Source organism: Antennarius striatus, chromosome 6 (genome assembly GCF_040054535.1).
Source record: "Antennarius striatus isolate MH-2024 chromosome 6, ASM4005453v1, whole genome shotgun sequence".
Taxonomy (NCBI): Eukaryota; Metazoa; Chordata; class Actinopteri; order Lophiiformes; family Antennariidae; genus Antennarius; species Antennarius striatus.
The window spans coordinates 5,807,075-5,828,924 of NC_090781.1; the positions used below are offsets into that span (position 1 = coordinate 5,807,075).

Genomic DNA, 21,850 nt, shown 5'->3' on the forward strand with positions numbered 1-21,850 from the left:
CATACACAAGAAGAAGAAACGAATCCGCAGTATGCAAAATAAGAGTCGCTAGCAAAATCATGACACTGGTTTTGGATTAAAGATATTTTACAGTCTTCCTTCGACGTTGATACTATAAACGTTTCCAAACAGAATAATCTGTTAGTATGGGTCATTGGTGAGCTGATATGACCCGATTTTCCAAATTAAATTGTTGGTCATTTATTTTGAAGGTTCAAATCGGATGTGTAGTATTTTACCACCTGAATAATAATTTTGCTCTGTGAGCATAAGAAAGAAGAAAAGAGGGTTGTGTATACGGAGGAGGTGCTCGGTTCAAAGGCGAGTACGAAGTGCTTTTTATTATTTTTCACATATTTTGAGTGTTTCCACTTCCTTGTCCTGGCGGAAGGTTGAGCGGTTAAAATGGAGGCGGACAGATCCGGCGGCGGACCAAACCCGAACTCTGGAGGTAGCAGCGGAGTGGGGCGCAACCCAAACGGGCCCAAAGGAGCAATGGGCCAGGCGACACCAGCTTCGGCGACCGGGGTGATGGCAGCGGCAGCGACGGCGGTGGCGGCAGCAGCATCTACCGGGGCCGTAGCCGGATCGTCGCATACCAGAGAACTGCAGGACGGGGACTCGGGTATGACGCTTCCTGGGATTCTCCACTTCATCCAGTACGAATGGGGACGATTCCAGGCCGAGAAATACCGCTGGGAGGCTGAGAGGGACGAACTGAGGGTAAAATGTTATGTCTTTTAACCAGTGTTTGCAACGTTACCGACGAATATGGGCCGGAACAGATATTGCAAAGCTCACAGTGTAGCTTAGTGAAAGCACACATACAACAAAATCAAGTTTTGGTTGGCAAAATGATCAGTAGCTAATGTGAACGTTACCATAACATTGAATTGACCTGGATTTATTATTACTAGACAATGAAGGGAAACAGCATGACTCTTAACTGATGACCATACAAAAACCACTCACGCCATAAACACGAAGCACACCTGGTCATCATATTACCAATACAACCAGTTCCATTTTGTTTACAAATATATGCATAATCAGGTTTGAATTATGCTGACATTTTTTGTAGCAAAAAGTCAGCATAGTACATTTACATATTCTGCAGTCAAAGAGACAAGTAGAGGTACGATTCATCTACCTTTCTAATTAAGGAATCCGGTTGTCTTATTCTACAATGACAAATCAAGTGACCCTCTGTTTTTCTGTTGTCCTTAAAAGATAATGTCACATGGAGTGTGAACAGTGCCAGTGTGAACACAGCAGTATTTGGTTAACTTTTTGTCTGTGCTTCTGAGGTATTAAAGGGAACATTATGAATTGTGACCTGTGTCAAATGGATCAGGTAGTTATGTGACTGATGAACAGAGACTCATAAGTTTGTAATGCAGCAGCATTTTTCAAAGAAGTATTATATCAGTATCACTTATACTTTCTTCGACTGTCAATGCAGTCAAGTGCTGCCCTTGACTTGAAAATGTTTTAATCCAGACTAAAGGTAAAAACCTTGAACAAGGCAGCCATAGCCTGATTCCATAAAAATAATTTTGTCACATAAGAAAAATTTTTGTGATTTACATCAGTGTTTTGGCTTCTTGACCAAAGAAATTGGAGTGCTGAACTGTGTGTGAATTATGTACATTCCATTTTTATACCGCCGGGAGGAGATCAATTGTTTTAGCATTACATGCTGTCCATTGCACTCATTATGATGATGTCACCATGATATCATCGCTTCCCACCGATCTGTCTCATGCCAAGTTTAGTAATATCACCTCATCCCATGATCCACAAAACCTACTTCTTGTGTTTAGAATACTGTTTGTTTTCAGTAGTATGTGAGATATCAACAGAACATGTTTCATTACAGCAGATCTAGATCCAGATCTATTTTTAGTCATCATGGAGCTTCTTACCTTTTACAGCCACATTAAATCTGTGTGATTCACTGTTATCTCAGCTACATATTGATGGTGGTGTCATGTGTCTCTGTTTCTCCTTATCAACCATTCATTGTCAAAATGCCTGTTAGGTTTTTCCTACTACAGTATGTCCCATATTATAATCCAGATTAGGATTCTGATCTTGATTCTGTAGTCCCTTATGGTGGAACATTACAAGCTGTTCATGCCAGAATATTTTTTATTTTGATGGTCTTATTATTATTTTTAGTATGGAAAAAAAATTAATAAAGACCTCACGATGAGAAAAAGAAGATCCAGAATCAATATCATCAGCAGAATCCAATCCAAAACACCCCTTCACAAAATTTCACTAGAATCCATTTTCACCTTTTGGAGATACTGTGTGCCCCTTACCATCTGATGCCAGCCTCAGTCTGCCACTGATAGAGGTCATGAAAAGTGCCCTGATGATTCCAGCCATATGTCTCAGAAAAAAATAATTGAAATGTGTGAAAAGTCAAGATTCCCTTGTGGTTGCAGTGATGATGCCGGCAGAAGACAGAAGTTCTACTCTGCAACTCTCCAGCATTTATGTGTGTGAGGCACTGCATTGTTGGACAAAATTGCACTTACTCATCAAATTGTTTCAGGATTGAGGAAGTTTTTGGGAAATACACACATAAAGATGTATTTATTTGTTCTGTGCTCAGACTGAAAGCAGAAACAGTTCTTTTTTTCATTTTTAAACCCATCTGTGGGTTTCCTCCTGTTGCCAGTTTGCTTGTCATCAGGGTTGATGATGTTGTGCAACTCGCAAGCTTGACAAATGCAGAAAAAAAAGAGAAAAAGTACTGTTGTTTCTCATCTTGAGGCAACGTTATGCGTCCTTCCGGACTCGACGCTATGCGGTTATAAATAGATGCCTGATAAAGTATGAATGAAGAACAACAAACGGGCTGCACTTGCTGCTTTTATTCACATGTGAGAGGAAGACTGGGAATGGAGGTCAGAAGCGAGCCATCACCATGTCTGACATGTTGGGAGCTCGTTATTATCATCTGTCCACATTTACTGGATGTCATGTGGCTTCAGGTATTGTTAGGACCACAACCTGTGCTGAGAGGAGAACAGGATCACTGGCTTTCCGTGTAGCCTCCATTCTAACACTCAACAGCCGCAGGAGTCTGCATTTATCCAGGAGTGCTTTCAACATGCCAGTTAGCCTGCCCCCATGGCCATGTCCCGCTTAGAGTCCTCCTGCTCATATGTCACTTACACATGACATATTGGGCTTTTATTACATTCAAGACTAGCTCAAATGCTGCGGCAAAACCCATCAGCAGTATTTGATAGATCCCCCAATAAGGTTATCACCTTACTACTGAGTGGCAGTAGGAATTTCTGGGTTGGTAGCGCCTGTGACATTGTAACACGTGCGCTCTCTCTGAGTGGAATTTTGAGTGTGAATGTCCAGCTGTGGTTTCGTGTATCCAGTGACAGGCCAGTACTCCCGCCAGTTGGGACGTCCCGTTATGCCCATAGGACGGCAATAGTACAGGAGACAGGTGTCAGCAGCCATGTACCTCCAGGCTCCAGACACCAGAACTTAAGTGTGTTCTGTCAAATGACTGGATGACTGTGGCATGTTTGAACAAGTCTCATGTTATTCAATTCCTGATTGAAACCCTGATCCTCATAAAAATACAGTAGACAGTCAGAGAACGTATTCCAGAAGGAAAGGACATTCACCCGTTTCTCATTTCTTTTCTCGCATTTTTCAACTATTAAGAATAGATTGGATTACAGATTAGATTGCTGCTGACCCAGATGACATCACTTCCTGTTGAAAGTCACCTCTGGGGCCCTGGGTACGGTTCTCTAATTAATAGCTCTCTGTTCCCAGTAATACATACTGAATTATTACAGTGTTTAGCCTACAACCAAGCAGATGTGCAGAGCTCCTGTTATATGTACGGAAATACTTATTTTCGTCAGTTTTGCTGTATAATTTATTTTCTGGAAATAATTTTTTTGACGTGTTTCTCCAATTCACTTACACTTCTACCCAAATCTGGAAAACTAGTTAATTGTAACATGCACTGTTTTCGCAATACTTCTCAATACCTTCTCGTAATCACACTTAGGTGGCAAAACTTTTCGCTAAACACTATATGAACACAGTAACACACACCATCTAAGCTAACTGTCCCAGAACAGTTGGTCTTTGTCATAAGGATGAAGGTTTCAGAAGGTGGAGAGGATGGAAGAGAATCCTGCCCTTGACTGTGTTCTGCAACTGATGGAGCCTTTTCACTCCATCTGTCAGATCTCCATCCTGCTGTGGTGGAATGTTTAAAATAAAATACACACACAGCAAACGCAAATGTAATAAAGAAGTTGACAGAGTGGTAGGGACCATGCAACCTTGATGTTAAGCAGAGTGTTTACTCTTCCTGGACTCAGATGAGTATTGGATAATATGTTATACAAAGATGATATATTAATTTATATTATATAATGTATATTATATATTAATATTAATTAATCTTCTTCTTCTTTTCCTTTCGGCTTTTCCCTTCAGGGGTCGCCACAGCGAATCAATTTCCTCCATCTAACCCTGTCCTTTGAATCCTCTTCTCTCACACCAACTATCTTCATGTCTTCCCTCATTACATCCATAAACCTCCTCTTTGGTCTTCCTCTAGGCCTCCTGCCTGGCAGTTCAAAACTCAGCATCCTTCTACCAATATATTCACTATCTCTCCTCTGGACATGTCCAAACCATCTCAGTCTGGCCTCTCTGACTTTATCTCCAAAACCTCTAACATGTGCTGTCCCTCTGATGTATTCATTCCTGATCCTATCCTTCCTGGTCACTCCCAGAGAGAACCTCAGCATCTTCATCTCTGCTACCTCCAGCTCTGTCTCCTGTCTTTTCTTCAGTGACACTGTCTCTAGGCCAAACAACATTGCTAGTCTGACCACAGTTTTGTACACCTTTCCTTTCATTTTAGCTGAAACTCTTCTATCACACATCACACCTGACACTTTCCTCCATCCGTTCCATCCTGCATGTACACACTTTTTCACCTCTTTTCCACACTCTCCATTGCTCTGGACTGTTGACCCTAAGTACTTAAAATCCTCCACCTTCTTGATCTCTTCTCCCTGTAACCTCACTCTTCCACTTGGGTCCCTCTCATTCACACACATGTACTCTGTCTTACTGCGGCTTACCTTCATTCCTCTCCTTTCCAGGACAAACCTCCACCTCTCTAGCTTTCCTCCACCTGTTCCCTGCTCTCACTACAGATCACAATGTCATCTGCAAACATCATAGTCCATGGTGATTCCTGTCTAACCTCATCTGTCAGCCTGTCCATCACCATAGCGAACAAGAAGGGGCTCAGAGCTGATCCCTGATGCAGTCCCACCTCCACCTTGAACTCCTCTGTCACACCTACAGCACACCTCACCACTGTCTTACAGTCCTCATACATGTCCTGCACTGCTCTAACATACTTCTCTGCCACTCCAGACTTCCTCATACAATACCACAGTTCCTCTCTGGGCACCCTGTCATAAGCTTTCTCCAGATCTACAAAAACACAATGCAGCTCCCATTGGCCTTCTCTGTACTTCTCTATCAACATCCTCAAAGCAAATACTGCATCTGTAGTACTCTTTTTTGGCATGAAACCATACTGCTGCTCACAAATGTTCACTTCTGCCTTCGTCTAGCTTCCACTACTCTCTCCCATAACTTCATTGTATGGCACATCAGCTTTATTCCTCTGTAGTTGCCACAACTCTGCACATCTCCCTTGTTCTTAAAAATGGGCACCAGCACACTTCTTCTCCATTCCTCAGGCATCTTCTCACTATCTAAGATCCTGTTGAACAACCCAGTCAGAAACTCTACTGCCACCTCTCCTAGACACTTCCAAACCTCCACAGGTATATCATCAGGACCGACTGCCTTTCCACTCTTCATCCTCTTCAGTGCCCTCCTCACTTCATCCTGACTAATCTTTGCTACATCCTGGTCCACAACAGTCACCTCTTCTAGTCTTTGTTCTCTCTCATTTTCCACGTTCATCAACTCTTCAAAGTACTCTTTCCATCTTCCCATCACACTAGTGGCACCTGTCAATAGTTTTTTCCAGATTAAGACTATTATATGACACGTACAACTATTAAATCATTTATCGATATAAAGATAGATAGACCTTTATTTGTCCCACAGTGGGGAAATTCTAATTCTATTCTAATTAATTGGATACATTAATTGAATACTTGATGTAGTGGTTCTCTCCTGCGCGTTTCAACACATTCAGCTTCTTGTCTCTTTGGACTCGGAAAACTGCGACAGGGAGCTGAAGTGTTGTAGCAGCAGTGTTGACCCTTGGTTCAAGGAACAACGTGCAACACTGGAGCACAAGGATGTGATTGATGGTTATGGGTGTTGGAGCAGGTTGTAGCTCGCTTGTGTGAGTGGGTGTCGAAATGCATCCCCTGCCCCTGAAGGATGAATACGCATTCCATTTAGAGGCTGAAGCCGTGAAGCCATTGGTGGATTTGCCTTACAGCTTTTGTACATTCTCACTCAGATGTACACAAGTATGGATTTGTCACAGCATGAACGAGTGTTTGTTCAAGAGCCTCACAACAGCTAAAATGTGTGTAAAGGAACACTGTCACTGAGAAGCCAGCATAAATAATACATTTGATAATTAAGTCAGACTTTTTACAGTAATATTTATAAATACGCATATTTATATATGCTAATATATTTTTAGTACTTTGCCTTTGTTTTTTGCAGATAATGCGTTCCAGGAACCATACGTGATTAATGAATTTCACGATAGAGCGACAAACTATTTATTATTTATAGTAATTTAAACATTCATAACCCTCCCCATACTGATATTAAACCACTTTCTATCTATATTACCTTTTCCCACACTCTTATTGACTGTCTAATGCACTTTTGTGTCTCACGTAACTCCGAGACTCACAGACCTGAGTGCACTTCTGGATGCCCAACCCTAACCCTAACCCTTCACGTTCATTTTTGCTTCTTTCTTTGTTCCAATGATTATGAGTTGGAACAATTCTCCCAATAGCATTCAGTAACTTTTCCACAAAACTTTATGCACACAACAATCAAATTTTTCAATTGCTATTTTTTTTAATTATTGTGGCATGTTTGTTATTTTTAACAGATGTCTATGTCAACACTGCAGTCTCCCCCTGCAGTGTTGACATGGTTACTTATTTCTAAAATGATCTCATTATGAATTAACATCATGTCACGTTAATCAGGATTACTCTGAAGAAGTAGTGGTTTGCTTGTCAAGATTATCCTATCCTGGTCTTCGTGTGTGTGTGTGTGTGTGTGTGTGTGTGTGTGGCACGCGTGCCCCTTCATATGTGCATGTCTATAATGCAAATCCTTTTCTGGGTGATCAAGTAGCCTGAGTGCCTGCCCCTTGAGATAATGTCTTTAGATGTACGTGCAGACACGCAACGCCTACAGGAGCAGAACAACACATGATCCATTATAAGAGCAAGTAACACTGAAAGCTTTCATTTACATTATTAACATTGGACATAGAATTCTGTCTCATTCCAAAGTCTTCACATCTTTATGAAGCAAAAGAAAATACAAGCACACTTAAGATGTGTACATTGTAAGGGCTGAAGATACTGTGCAGTATTGGGACAGTGCTATGGATGACTGGATGGTATTTACTTGAAGTCTGTCACCCCACCTTAATCAAACGGTTTGAGTCAGTATCGGCGTCAGGGAACACCTGTGCCAAACATCATGCGGTTAGAGATTTGTTCAGTTGAAAATACACCAACTCACACAATAAAAACAGATTTTGAGCCCCCCTACATTTCAATTTTCCAAACATTTATTTATTTTTGTCTGCTTAATAATAAAATCTGCAAGACAACCTGGAAATTAAAATACAAAATCTACAATCCAGTCCCAGTAGTTCATGACTTACCAACAAAAGTATTATTTTCCATATCTGTTTTTGGTATAGATTTAAGTTCTTGTTTTTCAGAAATACATTAAATCTGTTTGGATGACTGAACCTGCATCATCTTGGCAACAAAAGCCAAAACTTTTACGTAGTTGGTTCATTTTTTACTTGGATTTAAACTGACTACAATCAACAATGCCAAAAATCAGTGTGTTCCAGATTTTTCTTTCATCAAGGACTATGCCATATTACATGATAAATTAAAGAATGTAGAAAAACTTCCTATGCAATATTATAGAATTCTAGAAGCAACCCTGCAACTTTCTTTTTTTTTTCAGAATCATACCAAACTTTAATTGGGTCTCTTCTTAACCGTGAAACATCTTCATACCAAGTTTGACAGAAACACAGTCAGTAGATTTAGCATAAATCAACAACATTAACAATTTTTAAAAAATATTTGAACATACTGTTTTTGTTTAAGGTTGCCCATTGTGAAGCATCATCTGGTTCATAGACTTGACCCAATAAGTTTTTTTCTTCCACTTCTGTCCTGCCTTGAATTGGTTTCCTCAAAGGAAGGCCTTCTCTAAATTTTGTTCTGTCAATCTCTGGCCAACCACTTTGTTGGCCTTTTCCTCACAAAACCGCTTTAATTGTCCAACAAAAGGCAAGAACAGACTGTCGCCGCCTCCATTTTGAAGGTAAAGTTATTTTATCTTTTAAACGAGGAAGGAAGCTGATGGAAAATGAGGGAGGAAACACACAAAGGAAGGACGTTATTTAGTGTGTGTTTGAATTTGGCCCAGCTGTGTGTTTTTTCTCTGCTGCTGTGCTCTGAGGCTTCGGTTAAGAGATGTTAAAAATAAAAGCCTTGTTCAACAACCCTTATTCTGGCTCCTCAGAAGTCAAAATAGTTATGGCAGAGTCCTGGTGTCTATGTAAACTTTGAGACATTTGAGGAGTGTCTGTTTCTTATGGGTACTTTGTGTTCCTTTCCATCCTCTGTGTGGTTTCAGGCTCAGGTGGCATTTCTACAGGGCGAGAGGAAAGGTCAAGAGAATATGAAGCAGGACCTGGTGAGGCGGATCAAAATGCTGGAGTATGCCCTCAAACAAGAGCGGTGAGACAAATGTCCCTGTGTCCTTGACATGTTAAACATTCACTATCAAATTTCATTGCTGAAATTTGATAGTGAATTTTTTTTTCTTGCGTTTGCTCCAAATGCTACCCTCATATGGCCTTTGTTGGGGTTACAGGGCTAAGCACCAGAAGCTAAAGACAGGAAACGACCAGAGTCCTGGAGAAAAGAAACCGGACATCGAGGCGGACCAACGTACGTTTAACCAGTGTTACTTGGAGTTATTATAGCCTCACCCTGTTGTTTCTTATAAGCACCTTTTCTTTTAGAGCTTCTGAAATGTTTCTGTTATTCTGCTTATGCCTTGCCGTTGCCTAACTTTTATCCAATCTTTTGTCTGTAGTTCCAAATGGGCCAGCCGAGTCAGACTCTGAACCAGCCAATCAGATGTCCTGGAAGGAGGGGCGTCAGCTACTACGCAAGTAAGTCCTGTCATCTCAGTATCATGCTAAAGTGTTTTAGCAAGCGCTTAATGACTGGTTTGAAGATAATCAAGATTACAAGCATTTCTTTATATGCGTCTTGGTCTATATTAATGCATGTGATTTCCTGTGACTATAGATATCTTGAGGAAGTGGGTTATTCAGACACCATTCTGGACATGCGGTCTAAACGTGTGCGTTCCCTGCTTGGGCGGAGCAGCCCAGAGGCCAATGGGTCTCCAACCAGTGAAACCTGTCCAGAGCCAGAGCCCCGGGCAGGTGGAGAGTCGTTGTTGGTCAGGCAGATAGAGGAACAAATCAAGAGGTGAGACGGCAGAAGCAAATTCCCTCCTGCTCTCTGCTGGTGTTCAACTGAAATAAATGGTAACCCAAAAAATATGCAAAACACTGCATTAGTACTGTAAATTCCACACTATTGGGTGCACTTGAAAATATGTCGTACCTCTGCCCATAATTCACAGGCATCAAGGTGTTGTAATGTGAGATATTTACTCCAAAGATTTTTAAAAATTTTAACTGCTGCTTTTTCTGTAACACGGCAGTAAATCAACAGTGCTATCTCCAATGTCTTGCCATCAATTCTTTGATGCCAAGCCTACTTGCAGCAGCTGTTTCCTATTTAAACAGCCAGATAGATTGCTGTTAACTTAAAGCTGCATCATATGGCTTTCTTTTCATGTTTCCTATCATAAGGGTGTGCATGATGTGCACAATTTGTCCAAAACACAACCACCCTGCGGTAGTCTTCTACGCCGCATTATCCCTTCTACCTGTATGTCTTTCTCTTGCTCTTCCTGCTGGAGAAAAGCTCTCCCTTGAGGCTGTTAGTACATAAAATCAACAACATTAACAATAGATTAACCCAATTGTTGTTTACACTGCATGGTTCAAAGCGGATGGAGAAAGTAGTGGCTTGTAGTCCGGAATTAACGGTAAAGCCAAAGATTTAATTTGTTTTTAGTTCTATTATTGAATAAATTATTAGTGAGAATTCTTCATGTTAATACTGACACCATAGACTCTTCAATCTTGTACCAGTCTTTATAGTCTGTCTGTTATCTAGTTGTCTTTTCACTGACATTTTGGTTCAGTGGACTAAGACTTGAGATGGCAAACACAAAGATATCTGACACAAAGCATGGAGGACATTTTGTGGGTTGGTTCTGGTCATGTTGTAAATTCCAACAAATCACAAACCCTAATTAGTGGCCAGTTTAACCACAGTCTTTCACTTATTAGAGTATTTCACAATATCCCAGTTAAATACTAGGTTATCGCATAGAATTGCTGTGCAGTAGTTTAAAATAGTAGTTTGACTGCAATCTGTTGTTGGACAGTGCTGTGAATAAAATGTAGAGTATCTAGTGTCTATAGTATTGTTTTAGGTAGAGGATAAATTTGATCTACTACATATAAAATGTTCAATTGGCAATAATGTAGTTTTACTTAGTACACTCACCACGCTGTTCACAGTGGACTAATTTAATTCTTTCGTTTAGTTGAGAGCTGAGTCAGCTTTGTGAATTGCACCCATGTGCACTTCTCTGGACGAGGAGGAATGTGATGACAGCCAAATAATAGCAGATCCTTGTTTGAGAAGTCCAAACAACAGAAAATATACTGTAGGTATCTGATAGGCATTTACATCTTTACTGTTTGGAAATATTAAAACTGGGAGAAGTTTATCCAAAGATTTGTTGTTTTAAAGCTCTTAATATTCTATTTATAAAAATAGGTAATTGCTACACTACTGACCATGGATACACTTTAAACATTCTAGTATAGTACAGTTCAGTTGAGGTAATGCAGCCTCAATCTGTAATTAGTTGTCCTTAATGCTTCCATTTTTGCAGGAACGCTGGCAAAGAAAGCTCTAAGGAACGTCTGGGTGGATCGGTGCTCGATAAGATTCCTTTCCTACATGGCTGTGAGGATGATGATGAAGACGACAGTGACGAGGAAGATGACTTCCAGGGCATAGCCACCGACTGTATCGATGGACCCCGCAAGAACAAGAAGTCTCGTGTAAAGGTTTGATCAGTGGTTCCAAGATGAAACAATACATAAGAACCGATCACAGGCGTGACTTGAGTTTCCTTGATCTACTCTCATTTTTCCAGATGGGTTCGGAGCCCATGACCACAGACCTGGACCCGGAGGATGAGGAGGACGAAGACGACTCGGAAGATGCCCTCAATGAATTTGACTTCTTGGGCTCGGGGGAGGATGGGGAGGGGGCGGGAGAGGCCCGGATCTCAGGGGACGGCCGGGAGTTAGGTACGATGTTTCCGTAGCAAAATCCATTAGCACGTTCACTGTCATACTCATCACCACCAGTGCACCTGGTGATGATGATTCTTTTGTTTTTGCCTCTCTTCTTGGCAATAAAACTAATGTCTTCTTTCCACCCACCTGCCTCTCTGTCCTGTTTGACTACCTGTCAGTCTGTGACTTATATTTTTGTCATCTCTGGGGGTAGATCTCATCTACTTTTTATAGTCAGAGGTCATTTTGTCTTGCCAGGTTTTGTATTTTTTCCCCCTACATTTCATCCTTTGAGCCATTTTCATATCTGTGCATTATCTTTGCAAAATGATATTTTTATAATGTTGTGTTTATGAAGTGAAAGAATGAAGTCTTTACTTTTTGCCTCCATTTACATCCATTTGTCCATCCCCTGCTTCACTGCATGACTGGATGTTTGTGTCTCCTCTTTCTGGGTTCAGAGAACCACAGGAACAAGTTACAAGGCATGATGTCAGACTTCCCTCCTAAACCCGCTTCACCCCCCTCTGTATCGGGACAGACTCGCTCCGGGGAAGGTAAGACTCCCCCTCCCGGTATGCCCCGTAGAAAAACATACTCTTCTCTCTCATATCCTTCTCCCAATGAATGACTTGAATCTCAAATTTAGCTCCTGTTTGTCTGATTCCCATTTAATGACCCGCGTAGGCTCACGTATAGTTATTCGTACAACTGTAAATATTTCCTCTGGTACACAGTGTGGGAGTAAGAATTGACAGGATGGAGTCTTGCCAGTTAGTTGATAGTATCTCTAATGTTTTACATTTTTAAAGTTGGAGGTTGTATTTATTGGACGTTGAGTCAGTAACTCTCACTCTTTTCCACGTCCCACCTGCAGGTGGTGCTCTGGGTTTCTCATCTGACGTATTCATTATGGACGCTGTTGGAGGAGGGGACATGAATCTGGGCGAGCTGGCTGATCTCACTGTTGCTAATGACAATGATCTCTCCATGGATGTAAATACACTCCCAAACAATACATAGATATCCACCCCTTACGTATGAGCAATCAAAATGGTTGATTCTGAACTTGAGTATGTTTTCTGTTAGATTCAGGACAGCCGAGACGAGTTCAAGAAGACGTGGAACCCTCGTTTTACACTGCGCAGCCACTTTGATGCCATTCGAGCTTTGACCTTTCACCCCAGCCAAGCTGTGCTGCTCACAGGCTCAGAGGATGGAACATTAAAACTGTGGAACCTCAACAAGGCCATGCACTCAAAAAAGTAAGAACTGCAGCATCCACAGGGAGTTCCACAAGGCAAATGGATTGTCAATTCATTCATCACTTTTTATATCTCATACCAAATAACAGTTGGAGAAATATGATAAAATAAATCCATAATAAAAGAATGGTATTATGAATGAATGCAGGGATTATACTTTAAAGATTGTCCCTCCTCAGGAATGCAGCGTTGGATGTTGAGCCCATCTACACATTCAGAGCACACAGGTAAGTTCAATCTGTGGTACCTGCAGGTTAAATGGGAAAGAAACTGACATTCATAATTTCAAAAATATATTACAACACTGGTCTCCCACTTTTTCTTGGTCCAGTGGAGCTGTTCTGTCTCTAACCATGGGCGAAGATGGTGACTCGTGCTACAGCGGCGGTCTGGACGGAACTGTCAGATGTTGGAAGATGCCCGACCTCAATGTGGATCCTTATGATAACTATGGTTAGTCTTTGTTTTGTAACTGAAGTAAAGGTACCCCATTGTTTTGGGTTGATAGTTTTGTTTGTCCTTTCAGATCCCGGCATTGAGAGCAGCGTGCTAGCTGGTCATGAGGATAGCGTGTGGGGTTTGACTTACTCGGCAGTCCACCACCGTCTGGCCTCATGCTCAGCCGATGGCACCATTCGCATCTGGGACCCACAGAACTCCTCTCCCTGCCTTTCTGTTTTCAACAAAGAGAGAGGTAGAATTACTGCATAGAGACTTTGTTTTGCCCTGTGTTATATCCACACCACACAACTTCATCATCTCACGTGTTCCCCCAGAGCACGGGACACCTACCTCAGTGGCATTTGTGGCCACTGACCCCAACCAGGTGGTGGTATCCTTTAACGGCGGTGAGACGCTGCTTTACGACCTCCATACAGAGCAGAGCGTCAGTGCGCTGGAGACACTGACCAAGGATGGTATGCTCTGTTTGCATCATGTTCCACAGGTTGAAGTCATAATTATATATTTAGATGAACAGATCAAACATGTTTGATGAAAACGAAGTTGTTCTTCTTTTGCAGGTAGTGAACTGATCAACCGTGTGGTCAGTCACCCGTCTGAACCTGTGTCCATCACTGCACACGAGAACCGCACCATTCGCTTCCTAGACAACACGACAGGCATGTGCGGGGGGTGGGGGGTGGTATTAGTCATGACTTTATTTACTCCTTAGAATCTGTTTTTATGAGTAATTTAAATTGATTTATTTAAGCCTGTTTTTTATGTTGACACAGGTAAAGTGGTTCATTCTATGGTTGCTCACCTGGATGCAGTCACCTGTCTCACCACAGACCCTAAAGGCACTTACCTCATCTCTGGCAGTGAGTCGCATTCAGCTCTACTACATCCAGAGTGCAATTAGTAGCGGCGGTGGGATGGGGTTGTTATCCCCTCTCCAGTTTTTACATCTCTACCTCTGCTGTATGAATTTTATCCTTGGGGGTGCAGAGGCTAAGCCAAGCTTTAATCCACTGAGGTATTGTACTGTACTTACGAGAATGATGCGCTGATGCACCTCCTGGTTATCAAAAGTCCGACACGCCACTGAGTTTGATTACTCTGTTTTATTTCCATTAACTTTAACTTATCTCAACCAATAGTTAAAATCAAATAGCAAAACATTCAGAGTTGAGCAGTCAAAAGGGGTAATGCTTCTGGGCAAAAACCAAACCCTGCCAACATTGGCTCCTACTTTTACCTGAGCACCAGTAAACCCCAGGAGACCCAATACATCATTTGACTTCTACAGGTAGACAACCTCATCAATAATTAAAAATATATATGAAATAACAGACAGGTTGTGATGGAGTCTTTTTACAAGTGGCCTATAGCAGTGGTCCCCAACCCCCAGGCTGTGGACCAGTACCAGTCTGTGGGTCATTTGGTACCGGGCCGCACAGAAAGAAAAAATAATTCATGTTACTTCCGTTTTATGTATTTCGGTGTCCGAAAGATGGTTTACTTTGAAAAGTGATGTCTGTGCAGAATGACACACAGACAAATGAATGCCTCTGTCCCGCTCGACAGGCCTCAGTTAAGTGATAGTTTGCCAGCCGCTACCCCTAAATTAGTGTGCTGGATTAAAATCAAGGCAGATTATCCTGAGATTGCCCAAAAAGTATCGAAAACCATGTTTCCATTTCAAACCTCCTGTCTTTATGGAGCAGAATTTTCTGCAGTGACCATAAAAAAAAACCAAAGTGGAGAGTAGGCCGGACATCTGGAACACACTTCAGGTGTCATTGTCTCCTGTTACCCCTAGATCAGTGGTCCCCAACCACTAATTCTCATTATTGTAATTATTATTATTTGATTGACTTGTTCGCCCTTTTTAATTGGAAATGGTCAGAATTTCTCCTACGTTGAATGCCCTGATTGTAAATTTCTATATTTAAAAATAAACCTCATCAGTGCAGTCACTTCAGTCGAATTTTTAATACAATTATTTCTTACTATTATTTCATTTACAGAGATGCTGATTACAAATTTATGAAAAAAAGGTTGTTTATTGTCTGTTGATGTCTGCATTTTACATAAAACCACTGCAGATGATTTACTAGGAGACTACAGCTGTCCTGGCGTCATGAACGATTATCTAGCAAATGAAGACCGGTCCGTGAAAATTTTGTCTTAGATGAAACCGGTTCCTGGCGCAAAAAAGGTTGGGGACCGCTGGCCTAAAGTCTACATCGCTGGAACTAACTTTCAACCTAACCCTGAATTGTTAGCAATCTCATGCACATAAATACATTGTGCGTTCATCCCCTGATCAGATGTTCAGATATGTTAACAAAAAGATGAAACTGTGCCTATCACATACAAACAGGAAAGCTGAAAAGTCCACATGAAGTCCGACATCAGAACAAACTGTTCATTTAGTCTGATATTTGCTGAGTTATTATGACACGTGAAATCTTAATCTGTGGGGAGTAAATGTTGCATTGTACACACCGTTACCGGTACACATTAAGCTAAATCCTCAATGTTCGCGTGATTCCCCATTATTCATGGTCCTGATGTCTAATCAGGTCATCCTCATCTTCATCTTCTACAACGTGGCGACACAGAAAATTAAATGTTTTGTTTGAAATTTAGGCTCATAGGGGCTACCATTAACCTAAAAAATATTTAGGCCTGGTGATTGCTTGATGGCTTTTTTCATGATAAAAAAGTCACCCACTGTTTGGCTTTCTTTTTTTTTGACAAATCCCACCCTGACTACAACCACACATGTCTGAACATCACAGACATGACGGGTGTCATAAAGACAGACACTTGCTTCCACTTGTAGAAGTTTTAAATGAAGCAGCTTTTAGTAATATTTCATCTCTTCTTTATAGAAGTGGAAAATTAATTTACTGATAAAGATAAAAATAACTGTCAGTGATTTTAAAAAACATGTATTTCTTAAAGTTTTGCAATGATTCACACAAAGTAGAGATTTACTCATACAGTTAAGGTTGAACAAACCACTAATAATTTATGTGTGAAATTTTATGTACTCTATTTTGATGTTAAACTTCTGGAGAAGGAAAAAATCACTTGACAAATCGAAACATGAAGTTTCACAAACCTAATAGATTGTGGCGCTGCCACACTTCCATTTATAGGCTCGATCGCAGTCGCTGCTGACTCAAATACACTGATTTAAGCTACTAGCTGGGATATTTTCACACCTGCTCAAATGGGCTTATCTTTTTGAAGGCCTACATAATGTCAGTATGTTTGTCTGCTCCTGTTGCAGGCCATGACTGCTCAGTGCGACTGTGGATGCTGGACAACAGGACATGCGTACAGGAGATCACAGCTCACAGGAAGAAGCATGACGAGGCCATTCATGACGTGGCCTTCCACCCGTCACAACCCTTCATCGCCAGTGCCGGAGCAGATGCACTCGCTAAGATATTTGTGTGACAGCACTGATGTTGTTCTGGTGAAACGGAGGTAAGTGGCTGTGGACTGCAGACCAGAGAGAGTTCATCAAGATTAGACAAGCTGCAGAACTTTTCCTGTTATTATCTGATGTTCATGAGACAGTGTGGGACACAGCACAATTTTTCCACATCAACAGATCGATCAGTCGTGCAATTGGTGTACTAACAGGAGTAAAGCAGCATCACGTTCTGCGGCTTAGGAACAAGGTAGCTGAAATTTATAACCATTACTTTATAACCATCAGGTGATGAAGATTAATGAAATGAAAAGCTTAGTTGAGTGTTTTTGTTTTTATTTTACTCACACTTGGAACCAAAAGTTTGTTTCTCCACTTTGAACCAATTTTTGTAAGGAATATTTCCCTTGAATAACCATCATTGTTGTGGAAGGGCAATATTTAATGTATTAAATTTATTTTTAAGTGCAATTTATAATGAGAAAGATCTACACCTGACCTCAAAACACTCAGAGTAGAGTCGCTGCTCCTTCATATCCAAAGGAGTCAGCTGAGATGGTATGGGCATCTGGTGCGGGGTGCCTCCCTAGGGAGGTGTTCCTGGCACGTACAGCTGGGAGGAGACCTCGGGGCAGACCAAGGACCAGATGGAGGGATTATATCTCAACACTGGCCTGGGAGCGCCTTGGGATCCCCCAGTTAGAGTTGGTGGATGTGGCCAAGGAAAGGGAAGTTTGGGACTCCCTGTTAAAGTTGCTGGCCCCACGACCTGACTCCGGATAAGTGGTGGAAGATGGATGGATGGATAGTTATTTTTTATTGTATTTTCCCCTGTGCTGTCAAATCTGGTACCAAAGGGAAACTAGGGAGTCACTTGTGTCACTGGTGGGTAGATTATATCAGGTCTCCATACAATTGATCATCTGAATACAATGACATTTCAAAGGCATGCTTTACTTTTTTTTTTTGTTTCTTGTATAACCAAATATACCGTTTGGATTTTTTTGGACTTGATGTTTTTTATTCTGTGGGGAACTTATGTGTGTTGTTCTTGACTCTATCTTCTTTTTTGCCTTTGCAGATATCTGGGCCAAAAGACACTGATGACCACAGTGGACAGATCTCGCCACAACACTCCTGTCCTGCCCTCCACAGACTGTGTCAACGCCACAGGGCGTCTGCTCCTTTCAGTCTCCCTCGTTGTTGTCTAATGCCTCAGTGACTTCTTGTAATACTAATCCCATTGCTTTTTATAACTCTGATCTTGGCTGCTCTGTTTTCAAAAATCCTGTCTGGAGTAACACTTTTATACACTACAATATCCTGTTCGGTTTTACAAAGCGTCTTTTGAGTGTGTGTTTGTCTGCAAGAACACACAGCTCGCATTTCACAGGCAATCACCAAGGAAACATTTGCATTGCACCGCAAATACAAATGCCTCATTTCTTTTTAGGTATCTTTTTTTAAATAGTTAACAGGCTGCTTGGGACTAACATTCATATTAACCACGCAGGACTAAAAACAGTGAACTTTTTTAGATAATTTCATCAGAAAAAGACCTGACTGACCTCCTCCGTGGGAATCAATGTATTATATTCCAAGCACTTCAGGTAGTGTGTGTGAAACTATGGGGTTGGAGAATGTTATACTTGGGTGTGTGTGATGTGAGGAGGCTTTAGACAGTCACTGAGCTGTGGAACAAATAGCTTTAATTTCAATGTAATGGCCAAGTGTCGTCTGTCTGGGTATTAAAACATCCCTGTGATTCTGCCTGTAACTGAGTGAGTGTGAGGGTCACTGTCACTCTGCTGTACACGATGAATGAACACATTTCACGTCATGTCAATCACGTTCTATTTGCACAGATGTACAAACTGAGTTCGGCTCCGAAAGCTGACGTTCTCAAAACACATCCAGCAGCCGCACAAGAACGTCTGCAGAGGCGGGAAGGCGGGAAGGATGTGAAACCGGTCTGTGTGTGCTTGGCAAACGAGGCAGATGTGTCATTTGGTGCTTTTAACTGTACAGAAGTTTGTGTGTTTGTATATGCACTACTCAACTCACGGTGCTATGAAAGACTTTGTCAGTTTTGATTCAGAATCAGGGATCTGTGTGTGTGTGTGTGTGTGTGTGTGTGTGTGTGTGTGTGTGTGAGAAAAACTGTCATCGGTCTAAAGATCTACATAAAATAAAGCTACTGTTTGTGTTGCGATTTGCTTCATTAGCTGTGGTAGCATTTCAGTGGAGGAAGTGGATAATGGTGGTCGTACGGCTTCAGGATGTTGGGTAGTGCAGAGCTTATGGTCATTCTATCACAGCGGTGACCCTCCGGACTGAAAATGTTCAGACAAGAGCAGCTCAGATTGTCTTTCCGTTTTATCCTGCAGTGAGTTGGTAGTGCTTGGCTTCCAGCTTCTTATTTATTGATTCATTAAAAAAAACAAAAAACTTGACAGTTATTGTGTGGAGATTTTCCCTTTTCTTGTTTGACGTGCATCAGTTGCACGGTAGCACACCAGCTATGTGGAGCTCCTCTGAAATGTTACACAGAGAGAAGTGAAGAACAGAAGGATGCCCATTTTAACTTCAGCCATTTTTGTCATTTGATATTACTGGTTCTGATATTTGTACCATGACAGTGGGCTGGTTGGTGGACAGCGGTCCTTTTGTAGAACACCTCCCATTTCTTTGAATGATGTGTCCTATATTCATATTCATAAGTGCTGGAGAGACCTTTAACATTAACAGCTGACATGATTTAAAAGTACTTAACTGTTAATATTCCTCTTTTTGGTTGGAGAGGAGAGATTGATTCTGTTTTGAGTTCACTGGGTTATATGGACCCCTCCCTGTTCATGATTGTTGGGTCAAACCACAGGTCAAAGGTAGCCCCTGGAGGAAGCACCTCTTTCTTATCACTACAGCACAGCATTCCATTTGCTTCTGAACAGGGTAGAAGACTGTCGTCTGGAATCAAAGAACAACTACGTGACATTCTTGCGCAGCTGCTGTCCATCATGTTCTTATTGAACCATTTGGCTTCCCTTTGCACTACGTCTATCAGTGGATGTTTTTATTGAGGAATGGAATTATTTCTTCAACAATCTGCAGTGAAGCCTACAAAGGGTGGAACCTGCTTTTGTTCATGATTGTGAGAATTACTGATGACTACGTTGATGCTTTCTCTTCACTACGACCCCCTTCCTCATCTAAGAATATAAAGACAAATCAGTTTGACACAACACAGAACAACAGTTGTAAATGATGACTAGAGATGTGCTATAAATGTCCGTTTTCTCATTTTCTTTCTTGCATCTCTTTAAGTTTGATTATTAGAATGTAAGAATACAGTATTATCATAAGTGAATCATTCCTCTTTGCTAGGCATAGAACTTGCTTGTGATTGATAATGGAAATGTATAGCTTGTAAAAAAAAAAAAAGGACAAATTTAAAAAAATGTGAAAATTTTTTAAAATGACTAAAAAAAATATTACCTGTCAGAGACCAAGGTAAAGGACTCTCATTCTTTGTGTTTTTATTTTTTAATTAGCAATTTATCACTGTGTGATATTTTGTATATCATATTAAGCTTAAACTTCCTCCAACTACAAGGGACAAGATACCTGCTTTTTATTAATTTGTTTTATTATATATTTTTGGACTGCATTCTAGCTTGTATCAAATAACTTTCTCTTTGTTTACGGGTCCCGTGTTATATGTCATAAAGGAAGAAAAGAAATGAAGATTTTTGTACAGTGACTTGACAGCTGTGTTTGTCTCCTTCTTTCTTGCCTTTTGATAAAGGGATACAAAATGTAAAGTGTCAACTAGACATAAAATCAATCTACCTTTCCTGTATTCAAAACCAGCAGAGAAATAACCTGTAATTACCTAAAATGCTCTAGTAGAGAAATTTAGTATTGCAATTAACTCTAAAAACACTAGGTGGCGCACTTCCTGTAAGCATGACTATGGAACTTAAAACTGAAACTGCCTGTTTTTACAAATGAACCAAAACAACTGGACAGTTTTCTCAGTCAAAAACTGTCTTTATAGTTTGTTCTGTTCTCATACGTTTAAAAAGTCCTCAAAGCTCATATAAAAAAAACCCCCAAACAATTATTAAAGTCTGATTTGGCTTAAAATATGCACGAAATTAATCTTGATTTGAAACATTTCACTTCTAGATTTGAGTGAAAGACCATTGTCATCGTGGGCTGGAATTTCTGCATCTCTCACTAAAATGTTTGTTGGATCATGATTTACTTACAAGGTATTTGTTAACTGTATGTATATGTGTGTTTTAATGTAATCACAAAAACTCCTGCTGATGAAATATTGAAAATGATTTCTACTGGTCAATGAGAGCCAAACCTATAAAAATAAGAAGAGCATGTTTTTGACTTGAATTGGTGGGATTTTTATTATAGCCACCCAAACACTTAAACAAGAACAGAAGTACTGTAAAATAATTGATAAATCCCATTGTTTATTGGCTCCATCTTTAGTGCTGTTTTATCCCAGAATAAAACAGGATTTATCTGAAGTCAATGGTACACTGGTGCTTTTTCTGAGTTCATGAAACGGTTTTATCTGTATTTTAAAGCCTTTTTCCTCCGACATCACAAATGTGTACTATAAACACCAATAAGTATTGCTTTTTGTTTTTCTCCCTACATAAAAATTCAATGACACATATTTGATCTGTTTCACATCTTAGTCACTAAAGTTTACCCTCTAAGGGGAGTATAAGATGTGGTTAAACTACTTCTATTTGTTTTATAAATTAGGATTGGGGATTAGAAACGGTTTGATTAGAAATGTATTTGTATGGAGACTAGTTTGGGTAATCTGTCATATGAAAATAAAAGCTTGTATTTTTATCATTAATTTTCATTTATTATCATTGATCCACAAAAATTGAGACATATCTA

General features: G+C 40.6%; 1 protein-coding gene across 2 annotated transcripts; it reads left to right on the forward strand.

Annotated features, from left to right (window-relative positions):
- Positions 1–24: 24 nt before the first annotated feature.
- On the forward strand, positions 25–21,781 carry strn4 (striatin, calmodulin binding protein 4). 2 transcript variants are annotated; one of them, XM_068318136.1, is made up of 18 exons: positions 25–723; positions 8,929–9,032; positions 9,169–9,245; positions 9,394–9,472; positions 9,612–9,797; positions 11,347–11,518; positions 11,614–11,770; positions 12,220–12,315; positions 12,636–12,754; positions 12,848–13,023; positions 13,203–13,250; positions 13,355–13,476; positions 13,550–13,717; positions 13,800–13,940; positions 14,046–14,144; positions 14,259–14,345; positions 16,769–16,968; positions 17,997–21,781. In XM_068318136.1, the coding sequence occupies exons 1-17, from the start codon at positions 406–408 to the stop codon at positions 16,936–16,938; spliced, it is 2,319 nt and encodes a 772-aa protein (XP_068174237.1). In that variant the 5' UTR covers positions 25–405; the 3' UTR covers positions 16,939–16,968; positions 17,997–21,781. The 2 variants fall into 2 exon arrangements, with proteins under 2 accessions (XP_068174237.1, XP_068174236.1); XM_068318135.1 differs by having other exon boundaries at positions 27–723; positions 11,347–11,524.
- Positions 21,782–21,850: the final 69 nt, after the last annotated feature.

Coding starts and splice junctions, on each gene's coding strand:
- strn4 (XM_068318135.1), top strand. CDS start 406: ATGGAGGCGGACAGATCCGGCGGCGGACCAAACCCGAACTCTGGAGGT. Junction 13,941..14,045: donor GGAGACACTGACCAAGGATG/GTATGCTCTGTT, acceptor CTTCTTTTGCAG/GTAGTGAACTGATCAACCGT. Junction 14,346..16,768: donor CACTTACCTCATCTCTGGCA/GTGAGTCGCATT, acceptor CTCCTGTTGCAG/GCCATGACTGCTCAGTGCGA.